Genomic DNA, 12,468 nt, shown 5'->3' with positions numbered 1-12,468 from the left:
CTAATTTACAGGTTAAGGCATTTCATCCATTGTTTTTTAAGTTAATATGTCGGGTTATTTATTTATTTATTATTATTATTATTTTCATATATGTTCCATTGATAGCAAGTGCGGAAGATGAATTCGAATCTCTTTATATATATATTTTTTTATTAAAAAAATCTAGATAATACAAATGTGCTACAAGATCGAGTAAACTCTTGGCAATATATGGGACATTTAAATCCTTTCAATTTTGATTATAATCTTGTCTCACCAACCTTACCCCTTGTCCTGAAGCTTGACCACAAATCATCTTCCTTCCAAACTCATCCATGACAAGGCATGCCCCACACAGAAGTAGATAATAAAAATCATGATTGTTATCTTGCAATCAAAACACAAAGATAATATAATCATGATTACTATTCTAATCTTCTAATAAAATAAAATTTAAGTAACTGCTTCAAACAAAGTTGGATGGGTAGGGACTCGAGAAAGAGAGAGATGGGATTGTCTAGGCTGGCAGAGATCAATTGTGGGGCATAAAGTAGGTATAGAAAAAATGTTGCCACTTTTTCTTACAAGTTCTATCTTCCTAACCTAGGAAATATTGAAGAAAAAGAACCAAGGCTTTCCAGTTACAGTAGTGTGTTTTAGACTCGTTAAGTATCATCCAAATTACAATTGCGTTTACATGTGATGTGAGTCACATTCACGTATATGTGATAAAGTATATACGCCAACACGTTGGTTGGTTCAGTGGTAAGGAGCTTGTGGCCCTGCTTGTCAGGCTTGGGTTCGAGTCACCTCCACAGCCAATTGTTGGTGGGCATCCTTAGTGGGGTTAACCCCCTGCACGATTTGGCTAGAACGGCCTGAGCCTATGTCAGATCGGCGCCCTGCCCGGGGGTAAAATATAGCCATAAAGGCTCCCATTTTTTTTTCTACCAAAAAAAAAAGATAAAGTATATACAAAATATATGGCTACAAGTAAAGCCCAAAGATATGGTGCAAATCCCCTGGGGTCCAAAAATGTCCGGATTGAAGGAGACATTTGAACATATATAACCTAAAGCTACCTTACCCTATAAACCGGTCATACAAGAAAAATTGGAAAAAAGTGGGCCCGCTTTTTAGTATCAATACATTTTCTTCTCTCTCGTGATTTAGGGGTGTTTGGTATATGCACTTAAATAACAGTTTTTAATTTTTAAACAATATTACATGTATTTCTACACACTTTTTCACCCACGTATTTTCAAAAAATACAAATAAAGTTACGAGAACAACATTACCAAACAGCCCTTAGATTCATTTCATGTCATTTTACCTCTTATTATAAGTCTTTCTCTATAAGAAAGTCCATGAAAGTGACGCAATTGTAGACTGTGATGACTTGAAAATTAGAGATATATGAAAAGATGAGGCATTGTACATGTAATTCCCACCCACAAAAGTCCCTTTCTTTTCTTGTAAGGTAGAAACGTAGAAACTTTGAAAGATAATAGTAGATGAAAATAGAAATCTGTCGGCTCCTTTTCATTATGGGGTTAATCAAATTTCTAATCTTGATTAAAATTTATATGTGATGTGGAAGACTGATAATCCAGGATCTATTACCTTTTGGTATCCAATGCTACAAAATAAAAATAAAAATAAAAAATATATAAAGAACACAAAAATAAAAGAGATTCTTTGGTCTTACAAGAAGTAGTTAATGAGGTTTGAAGTTTTGTCTGCTTTTGATCATTGGTTTCCAGTTTTGGCCTAAATGGATCAAAATGATATATTATATGATTATATTATACCAAGATATAATATGATTATTTAATATATTTCATTGCTTATGTATGTATGTTTTAGATCTGAGCTAAGGAGGGCCTATTGTTGTCTCTGACAATCTGACACAAGGCCTCCTTAATAAAAACAAGCTTTGTAGCTCATAACAGACTCCTGACACTCCCTCCAGAAACTCGGGTGTTAGAATCTAGTTAGGAGAATCAAACTAGGTACCAGAAAATATATTTAACCCTTTTTTTTTTCTTCGATGAATACTAGAATGTAACTGAATAATTGGGTATTCCTTATTTTTCTCAAAAAAGAATCAAAGTGATCAAAAGGGTGTGGTCTAGACTAGTGTCAGTGCTAGTAATATGGATGACTTTCCAAAGGTTTTGTGTGGGTGGAGCTGGGAGGAGAACAAGTTGTTTGAGCTGGCTTTGGCAGTGGTAGATGAAGAGGACCCAGATCGGTGGGAAATGGTTGCAGCCATGGTCGGAGGCAAGAAGAGTGCAGAGGATGTGCAGAAACATTATGTGATCCTTTTGGAGGATTTGCAGGTTATAGAATCTGGTAAGCTGGATCATAAACTAGGTGAAGCTCAGCCTTGTGGTCAAGTTGATTGCACACAACCCAGATGCTGGACTGATGAAGATAACAAGTATGCAATTCTCTCCTATTGCATCTCAAAAGCTTTAATCTTTCTCCCTTTGTTGGTTTATTTTAGATTTGTTTTTGCATGTTCAAGTTTTCTGTTTGTCTTTCATATATTCCTGAATTATTTTGTCTTTATCACTGTTCCAATCTCATCAATATTCAACAGAAAAGAGATACCGGGTTTATTTTGGTTTCAAAGGGATTCATTCCCTTCTTGTTCTTTTCTTTGGTCTGTAATCTCCCACCATATCAGCATATGTACAATGGAGTCAAATTGCAGTTTTAAATATGCATTCTTCTCAAAGAAGGGGAAGATAATCCTTAATAAAGCCGGCATACGGAATTTTATACTATATACTAAAGATCATTGATTCTAAAAGCTGTGTTCAAAATCTCTTAATTTATTCAGCTCTTTTAGGGTCTAAACATTCCCAGTTCGAGTAAACGAAGGCAAAGTAAAATTAGTTGGGTTCATTTACTGTAGGTCCTGCTTGATCTGGTGCCAAAAATTAGATGAAATTGTAGCCTAGTAGGCCTTTGGGTCTTTTCAGTTTTCTGAATGCCGCTACTTTCATGCCATTTGGTCCTCGTCTCATCCTCATGGCTTTCCACTCAGCAGTAAATACTAAATGGAAGCAAACTCTTGCATTAGAATAAACCACACATTTGCATCACAGATTAATTTATTGTTTTCGTGTTTATATGATTATCTCCTCAAATAATACATAACATTAAGGAAAATAAAATGCTATAAAGGGATCATTTTACACACAAAACAGATAAGAGGGCATAACTATGTTCACTAAACATGGAACATCATAATGCCTTGTAATAAATATCCATGAATAACATATTTTTTAAAAATAATTCTCCATATCAAGACCTGAACAACTCTGCCATATTTCAATGTTTTGTGTGATTTTACTCAATTTCAGGTTGGCTATTTTGGAATTTTATGATTGCAAAAATGAAGCTCAATTCAAAAGCTCAATGAGTGGTTGCAGAGTAGTTTGCCATGAAAATATGATGTGTGTGTAATACATAGCTCCAATGAGCATGTGAAAGCTGTTGGATGAAGAATCTGGCATTTTGGTTGTCATGTGGGTGTTAAGCAGCACTGAAAATTTTGTTTGGAGTATATTGAGGCATGCATACCCAGCCTAGTTCCCAAATTGTTACATATTAGATAAAAATGAAATGATTTTCTTTCATTTGATTTGATTGCTTCAATGATTAATGCTGAATTGTAGTTTGTCTGAACAATATTAAATTAAAATCACAAATGTGAACAAAATCCTCTTCCTTCCTCCACTCCTCCCCAGTTAGTTATATTAGCAGCTAGTTTCTTATTTTGTAATTCTTTTATTTTATTTTATTTTATTGCAGCTTGCTTGTTCAGTGGAACATTAACTGATCTCTGGAACCTCTGGCTATCCATAGAAGCAGATTGATATCTTTACAAGAACATGCCCAGTTAGAACACAGCCTAAACAATGTTGATGCTTATGGTTAGTCACGTTAGTGCATCAATCTGAATTTTATCCATAGTTTGTAGACGTTTTCAATCTGTTCTTTGTAACATGGGAATGATCAGTAAAAGGCAAGCAGAAAGACTAAGATTCCAGACTGTAAATAGCAGATAGCCAGATATTGGTTGAGCCTCCGCTATTAACTTGGACTCAAAACACATAACAGCCTCTTTCCTGTGCTGGTTGCTTCATCCACAAACCATAATGTGGCCCAGATATATATGGTTATAAATGTGAAGGACCATAAGCATTTGATTCACATTTTCATTTGGTTGTGAGGTGTACTATAAATGTTTTGAGACCTGATCTATTTCTTAAAATTATTCTGTGACCGTTGAAATCTTTTTAACATATTTGATTGGGTGTCTATGCTGGCATGGGTCTGCGTTATAATGTCTCTAATAGCTCGACCCTAAGATTACTTATTTTTTAAACTTTTTCCAATTATTTACATGGTTTACTTTGCAACTATGTCTCTTCCTCTCTTTAGCTCTTCATTTCCTATTCAATAGTATGTTTCAGTCTCTTTCTCTGTCTACAGAAATAAAAAAAAAAAAAAAAAAATCTTTCTACTTGATACTGAAACTGAAAAATTGAGGAGTAGTAATGGTGAAATGATTGAATTTCTAAGTGGGTCCTCCACCTCTAATCAGAGGCTTTGTCGTTGCCATCAAGCTACATTTCCCATCTACAAAGTTTACATTGTAATAATTCTATGACAGAATAAGAAAGCATGAAAGAAACAGTTTAGGTTAGTCGTGTGGACCTGGATGTGATGCTTTGCCAAAATTTTCTGACAAGGAAACTGACACCTTCCCAAATTTAGTACTCCTTTGTAGGGTAACTATCAAGTGTCCTCCCTTTTCCCTTTTCTTTTCATCTTTTGTCATTGTCAATCCTAATATTATACAGTACACCCCTTCTCCTTTCCCTAGCCCTTCTAAATTCTAATTACCTCACCTACTTATTATCAGTTTCTATTTTAATCATATACAAAATATTTTTAAGTTAAAAGTTAAACAGAAAATAGGATGAGATGCTTGGAAAAAATAAATAAATAAAGAGCATCCATTCAAGTTTTTGTTAGTTTCCTCTTTTAATTTTTACACCATAACTGAAGTAACATCCATTTATGATTTTCCATTTGTTGTTTTCTTATCCTTAGATTTTTTTTTTTTTTTTTTTTTTGAAGAAACAATTTGGTTTGAGTAGACCTTTGAAAGCTCTTAAATCATTTTCAAAGTTAATTTTTTAGGCTATTTTGTTTAGTTAATTGTTATGCTTCTTGATTTGTTAGATCATTAATTCTGAATTTAAAGTGACTTCTAGAGTGTTATTTTACAAAATTTCAAGACCTAACATTTGTCTTCTTAAAGGTTGCTTTGTTTGTTCTTTGTGCATGGTTGATGGTCCTAATATTAGCTTCAATTATTGTACAAACACACATGATGCTACGATTGTTTGTGGTGAGAATAAATCAATGGCAATTCAGCTGACATAGGCTCAAAATATGAGCCTGAAATATATGAACCATTTTTAAAAGTTTTGTCAAAATAATAAATTAAAGACTCAAGATGAAAGTATCAAATACTTACCGTATTCAAGTAGAATTCACAACTATCTTTTTCAGTCAAAAAAAGAAAAAAGAAAAAAAGAAAAAAAGAAGAAGTAGAATTCACAAAAAAGTAATAAAAAAAGGGTCATGCTAACGAGTGTCCTTAGAGCAATGATTAACAATCCATTTTAAGAAAATCTTGATACCATTTTTATGGAAAATTGAATAAGCTGTCAAAATATTAATTTTTTTTTCTTATAAAATTTTTATTTAAATAGATTATTAATTATTGCCCTAAGGGTATCTGTTAGCATTTCCTATAATTTTTTTTTTATTTTTTTATTAATACTTATAACATTAGGCTCACACTACTCTTAACTATTTCACTTTGCTTTCTTAATTTCTTACACTTATTCTTGCTATCTTGCTATGTCACGTATATTGCTACACTTGTGGATGCATTGATATACAACCTGTAGGGAGCCTTATATATATAAAACCCATACACTAAAGAGACAAAGAGCCTGTTTGGATACTGCTTATTGTTGAAAATTGAAAATATTGTAGCAAAATAATTTTTAAATGTGTGAATAGTACTATAGGACCCAGTTTTAACTTAACATTTACTGAAATCTGTACTTGCGAGTCCCATGAACAGTGCACGAGACTCACAGAAAAAAAGCCAAACGTAAGGAGTTTCATTTTTCAGTGCAATCCAAACTCAACCAAAGTATTAAAAACCTATCACTTATTATAAGTTAAAATGGTTGAATGCATGGAACAAGGAAAGTCAATTCTCTATCTTTCTCCAAAAAAAAAAAAAAAAAAAAAGGTTAATCCTTTACTCACTGGCCAATGCGGTAATGACCCTTACATTTACAACACGATATTTGCTCTCCATCCATATTGGTGCCATTATGCCAACACGAGGTATTCAGTGTCTATAAAATATATACACTATATATTAATTAAATCACAGATCACATCGAAAACTTCGTACCCTACAAATTGTTCTGAATGGTTTTACCATTTATAGTGCGTGTGCATCAGCTAGTTTGAAATGGTTTTACCATTTATATTATATCCTAGTCAATCAGCTGAGCTTGTAACTCAAGCGGGGACCCAGAAAATGATCCGCTCTCCCTGAAATTAGTAAGTAAGAAAAAATCCCGATTCATTGGACCTTTCCATACAATCAAATAGAAATGCCAGAAAGACAGTTTTGTAAGAGCCCAAATTATAAAATTGAATAAAACTTTCGCTATCTGTTGCTTGTTGGGACTCCTCATTCCTCTTCAATTCACATTGTTCATACAAAAATCCCTGATAAATTATAAAACAAGATCATTTTGCACCATATCTAATGGATTCCTTGGTTGGAGATAGAACTTTGGCACAGCACAACATGATTTAGTATTTACAAAATAACATGATACAAGAAATTCAAAACCCATGATTGTCATTCCATAATGGTTGCTAGCTGCGGTTCGTCCTCGACAGTATTGGTAGAGTCCACAGTAATACATTACAGGCTGTAACGTTTACAGGGATATTTCAAGGAATGAAGCTCATATAATGTGTGCAGTTTCTTGGTGCTGCTAATTTCTGATCTCTTTGAGGAGCTAACAATGCCAAAAAAATCCATCTTTGGACAAATTCTAATATTTTTGAAGCCCAAACCTGAGGAATTTTTCAATAGACAATATCAGTATAAAAAATTATTATTTTTATTCTTATTTTTTTTGGTGGGTATTTAGGAAGGGGGTTGGTGGAGTTCAAACCGCAAACGCCCAAGCATCACAAGAGGTGCTTGAACCATTGGGGTATCTCTTGAACCCTAGTATCAATGAAATTATTTGCCTCTAGGCCTAACAACTTGGTAGACAACACCTTGGGATATTTGCACTTGACCCCCTAATTTATGTCAAGTCTAATACCCCTGCTAGATATAAAATCAAGCAATCAGTCGTCAATGTCCTAATTAATTGATAATAGGCAAAATGCCACTTGCAGTTAACAATTTCCATTAATTTCAAAATTTAATGGAAAATTCATAAAGTTAAAAGGGGAGAAATTCACTATGTGAACATTGCTCGATTTCAAAATTTCCCTTTTAAAATTTTGAAATTGATAAAATTGTTAATATTAATGGGCATTTTGCATATTACAAATCAATCCCAAAAGCAGTATTGCTCGATTTCATGACATAGTGGAGGGATTGATTGACCTACAGTTTAAGAGATAGATTGCAATTAAATCCAACATTTTACTCGTTTTTCAAAATAAGAAAGTAGATATAATTGGTGACACGTGTCACCATCTTAACCGTCCAATGCACTGGAGCACGAGACCAAAACTTTACCCAAAATAATGATCTGCATCAAGCAATATGACAAAATCACAAAGCTAGTATTGTAATATCTCCAAGACTAGAAAGGAATTACTCAAAAACACATTTTTTGCTCCCAAAAAAAAAAAAAAAAACAATATATATGCAAGTGTGTGTGTGAGACCCTCTAAAATAAATGAATGAAGAGGAGAGGAGAAGAAAAGAAAGAGAGAGGCACAGCCAGGGAAGAGGCAGTGCATGAGTAGAGCCACAACAGGTTGCTCCTCTCAATCTCAAATCTATGCTGTTGATAGCTCCATCCATGCTCTGCCTGTTCCCCGTCTATGTTTATCTTTTGCTTTGCCTTCTCTCTCTTGTTCTAACCCCCATTTTACCTTACCTCATACTTGTCACCATCTCAGCTTCTCAAAAATAAGATTGCCCCAAACTTTGATTGATTACTTCATGGGGTTTCTGTTTGAGCTATGCTTTAATTTTGTTCAAATATATAATGAAACAAAGGCAAACCATTGTCGTACACGTTAAAGTACTACCAAATTTTGGTTGAATAAGCTGACCATGTACTACCTCTTTTGTGTACTAAAAAGAAAAGGTACTAAGGAGAATGGAATGTACTACCCTTTTGCATCTATTCAAATTATGGTACTGCACCAAATAATGAGAAATACACAATTTTGGAACCCAATTAATTAGAATATTAGCGGTTCTTCCAAATCTTATTGAGTTGAAACTTGAAATTGTTCATGACTTTTGTTCTGTATCTTTCCATAATTAAATTATCTTTCCTAGATCAAATGAAATATCTATGATTCCTTTCTAAGACTAAAAGTTGAAGCAATAGGTATTAGATTCATAGGTTTAAGTCAAGGTTAAATGACAATAACAACTTTGTTTGAAGCTAGCATATGAGGCTCGCTGACCATGACCACCAAACATTATCGTTCAGAACCACCACAGCCACCCCCACAAATAGAAGAAAAGTAGAGAAACATCTCCCTTCGACACTTATGGTCCATGTATTATGTATACAAACATGTCGTATTCAAGGGAATGAAGTAAAAATCAAAACATTCTCAAAAATAAAAATAAAAATCAAAACAAGTAATATATATAAGATGAATTCGAGAAAGATTATGGCCAATTAAAGAATTCCAAAAATAATTTACCAAATCAACATTTTCTTTTAAAGATATAATAAGATTTGACCATATGTATAATATTCGCTTAATTATAATAATTACGTTACATATCAAAGAGTTTTTTTATTTATTTATTTATTTATTTTTTATGTTGATAAAATACTTTATCAATTTAGCTAACTTAAGCCACAAATCAACTTACACAAGGTTGTTTTCTTCCTTGTGTGTGTTTGTTTCTAAAAACGAAAAAAAAAAAAAAATGCATATACCGATAATTAGGAATGGAGCCACACTAGGGTCCAAGGGGCCCTAGCCCCCTAAGTTGAATAATTTTAATTATTTTTTCTAAACATATATTAAGGCCTAATTTGAATTGAGTCTAAAAAGGAATATATCTTGGCCCTCTACACAGATCAATCCAAAAAACCAAACTTCACACCTCATCATCCCAAAATTATTAACAAAAACTTATTACAAAAATAAAATAAAATAATTGACAACCAATCATGAACCTTTCTATATGTATACCTTGGCTTACTTAACTTGAAATCCCGATTCTGTTCTTACCGACAATCAATGGCGGCTCTAGAAATTTTTTTTATGGTAGTCACTAAGAAACTTAAATTATACAAAATTTAATAAAGAGACAATTTGAACATATCAACTTCACAAAAAAATAATGCAAATACATGAAATATTACAATTTTTTTGTACTAACAAAGAGAATAAGAAAAAAAATAGACCAATAAAAGATAAAGTGCAAATTGAAAATGTTGATATGAGAATAATAAAGTGACCACATAAATTTCATAACAAATCTTATGCAACAAGTTGTTAGCCCGTTATTGGTGGGTAAAACATGTCAATATTGAACCTGAATTAGAATTAGTAATAGCTTACCACATAAGATTTACTGTGAAATTATTGTGAAAATGTCGTGGATGTAGTATTATTTTTATATTTATTGAATTCAAATTCTTATGATTCTCAAGTAAAGGTGTTCAACATTTTTATTAAAGGATTCAAAATAAGTTAATTTAGTATATAATATATATTTTTAAAGTATATATATATATATACATACATTTTTTTTCAAGCCAGGACGGTCACAAAATATATTAATTTATAATAATTTTTTATATAATTTTTTTTTTGACAAGTGAAGGTGGTCCTAGGACTACCCTCACATACAAGTAGAGCCGCCAGTGCCGACAGTTGAAGAATGCGTGTTTTTTTTTTTTTTTTTGACAAGTGAAGGTGATCCTAGGAGCACCCTAACATACAAGTAGAGCCGCCAGTGCTGACAATTGAAGAATGCATGTTTATTTCTAGAGACAGTTTAGACTTTAGCGGATGTAAAAGAAGCCACGAACTTCATGGAAAGCATGGTTCACATCATGTATTTATGACCTTCTCAAAAAAAAAAAAACATCATGTATTTATGATAATCTGCTGCTAAAGCAAACTTTATTAAATAGATGAGAAGAAAGTCTCCTTCATATTAAAGATGCCCAATATTACTTATCAAAAAAAAAAAAAAAAAAATTAAAGATGCCCATATTAGGTGCAAACTAAAGTCACAAGCTATTCAAACGATATTATAGTGAATATTGGGCAATTTCAACATTTTTTTCCCTTTTTGGGTTCAAAACCAGGAGGACATTTACGGTTGGTGATTGACCAAATTAAGAAACAGAAACTAGGAAATGATTCTAAGAAAGAACCTAGTTGCCGCCAAGAAAATTACACAACAAGAGCTGCTAATATTATATGTGATATGATTATGTACATAACATTAGTGAGGAGCACAAGTGTATACACTCTAATTAATTATTAAAACATTTCATATCTTAAATTTAGGTAAAATTATTTGCAGTTAAGTTTAAAAAATTAAAAATTATACTCCAATTACAATTCTATTACCAATTTTTTAAAAACATATATATTTATAATTATTTTGACATTTAACATAATTTTGTATTTTTTTTATTATTTAAAATTTACTTGGCATTAAGACTTTTAAAACCCATCCTTTATTGTAGTTGTAATATGATCTATAGATTATAGATGCATATGAGATTTTATTTATTTATATCTCAGAAGCATATAAGATTCTATTTGCACATAAGACTCATTTGCATATATCTGGGAGTCGAAGTTTCTTCTCAAAAAAAAAAAAAAAAAATCTGGGAGTCGAAGTTGGCCCATTTTCTTAAAGGTCCAATACCCACATTCTAGGAGTAGCTTATTGATTCACCCAATTTAACATAGACTAGATGATCGGGGTTTCGGCGCCCATAATGGACTCGGGGTTGGTAGTAACCTTCTCAAGCTATTGAGCCTAATGATTAATGTCTTGAACTAGTCTAGATTGATTAGTTATAGGGGCTAAGCAATTTTCTTAAAAGCCAGGTGGATAATTTACAAGCCCACCAATTAATAGCTTTGCTAAATAATTATTTGTGTTTTGATATTCCTTCCGAATCCAAATTCTTTGATAAATTTTTATTAGTTTTCTCTAAAGAACTCATATGTGTGGTCACTACTTAGGCATCACTTAAACTTCTGCATTGTGTTATGTCGTGAGACCACTTGGGCACTAATAAGGCTTATCACTACTTGAACTCACAACTCTTGGACTTACGGGTGTGATAAATCACAAGGAGTTCCTACCACTAGACCACCTCTCTAAGTGGTATAATTAAACTATAGTTGAAATTATATTATTTGATTTTTTATTTAGGAACTTAAAGTCTATACATATATTTTTATATATGTATAGTATAATTCCGTATCATACTCACAAACTTATTCAGGAGCACATTATTCTATTTGAAGTTGGTTCATCTATTAGTCAAACCTAAATTTGTGCTAGAGTTAGTTTGTTTTACTAAATAGATGAATATAAACAAGATTTTTTTTTTTTTTTGAACCAAGTCCAAATTGTTCATAAACAATTTAATTAATTTATGACCCCAAAACTTCCCCTCCAATGAGGTAACCTCTACGTGCCCAGGGTAGTTGAGAGGGAGATGGACACCAACACGCTTACTAGCGAGAGAATGGTGATTCGAACGCAAGATACTTTATAAGCAAAGTCTTGTTGGTCCAAGGGCCTGACCATTAGGCTACCTATCGCGTTGACATCATATATATTTTACTTGTCCAACATTTGAAAACAATGCCTAAAGAAAAAAAGAAAAGAAAAAAGACCTATCATCCTAGTACCATCCCATCATTTGTTGCATCAAAGCCGAGGTAATTAATCGGCAAATAATTAGTGATTACAAAATAAATTAAACTTTTGGGATTTCTTCAAATTCAAATCCCCAAAGCTTAATTTATTTTGCTATCACCAATTATGCATCCATCAAAGCCCAAGAACAACATTTTCCCTCTCAAACATCTTATGAAACAGTCACAGGCCCATCAGGGACTCTGGTCCCAGCATCTTTACCTTTTTGTGACAGCATAAAA

The 12,468-nt window shown here is 32.6% G+C and overlaps 1 protein-coding gene and 1 long non-coding RNA gene across 3 annotated transcripts; one reads left to right on the top strand and one right to left on the bottom strand.

Moving 5' to 3' along the window:
* Positions 1 to 1,679: 1,679 nt before the first annotated feature.
* On the top strand, positions 1,680 to 4,289 carry LOC126708889 (protein RADIALIS-like 3). Of its 2 annotated transcripts, none has more exons than XM_050408884.1 (2): positions 1,680 to 2,422; positions 3,354 to 3,634. In XM_050408884.1, the coding sequence occupies exons 1-2, from the start codon at positions 2,136 to 2,138 to the stop codon at positions 3,454 to 3,456; spliced, it is 390 nt and encodes a 129-aa protein (XP_050264841.1). In that variant the 5' UTR covers positions 1,680 to 2,135; the 3' UTR covers positions 3,457 to 3,634. The 2 variants fall into 2 exon arrangements, with proteins under 2 accessions (XP_050264841.1, XP_050264842.1); XM_050408885.1 differs by lacking the exon at positions 3,354 to 3,634 and adding an exon at positions 3,805 to 4,289 and having other exon boundaries at positions 1,702 to 2,422.
* A 2,458-nt stretch (positions 4,290 to 6,747) lies between these two features.
* On the bottom strand, positions 6,748 to 8,349 carry LOC126708890 (uncharacterized). Its single transcript, XR_007649285.1, has 2 exons — positions 8,232 to 8,349; positions 6,748 to 7,182 (listed from the first exon to the last, which is right to left on the bottom strand). It is a non-coding gene; the product is annotated as an uncharacterized LOC126708890 (long non-coding RNA).
* Between the last annotated feature and the right edge of the window lie 4,119 nt (positions 8,350 to 12,468).

Source organism: Quercus robur, chromosome 12, assembly GCF_932294415.1.
Source record: "Quercus robur chromosome 12, dhQueRobu3.1, whole genome shotgun sequence".
NCBI lineage: Eukaryota > Viridiplantae > Streptophyta > Magnoliopsida > Fagales > Fagaceae > Quercus > Quercus robur.
Note: the sequence above shows the minus strand (reverse complement) of the source record. Positions and strands in the feature narration are given on the sequence as shown.

What these genes read in the sequence shown, in the direction of transcription:
- LOC126708889 (XM_050408884.1), top strand. Translation starts at nt 2,136, where the DNA reads ATGGATGACTTTCCAAAGGTTTTGTGTGGGTGGAGCTGGGAGGAGAAC. An exon ending in TGGACTGATGAAGATAACAA is followed by an intron (nt 2,423 to 3,353) that starts GTATGCAATTCT and finishes ACTCAATTTCAG; the next exon opens with GTTGGCTATTTTGGAATTTT.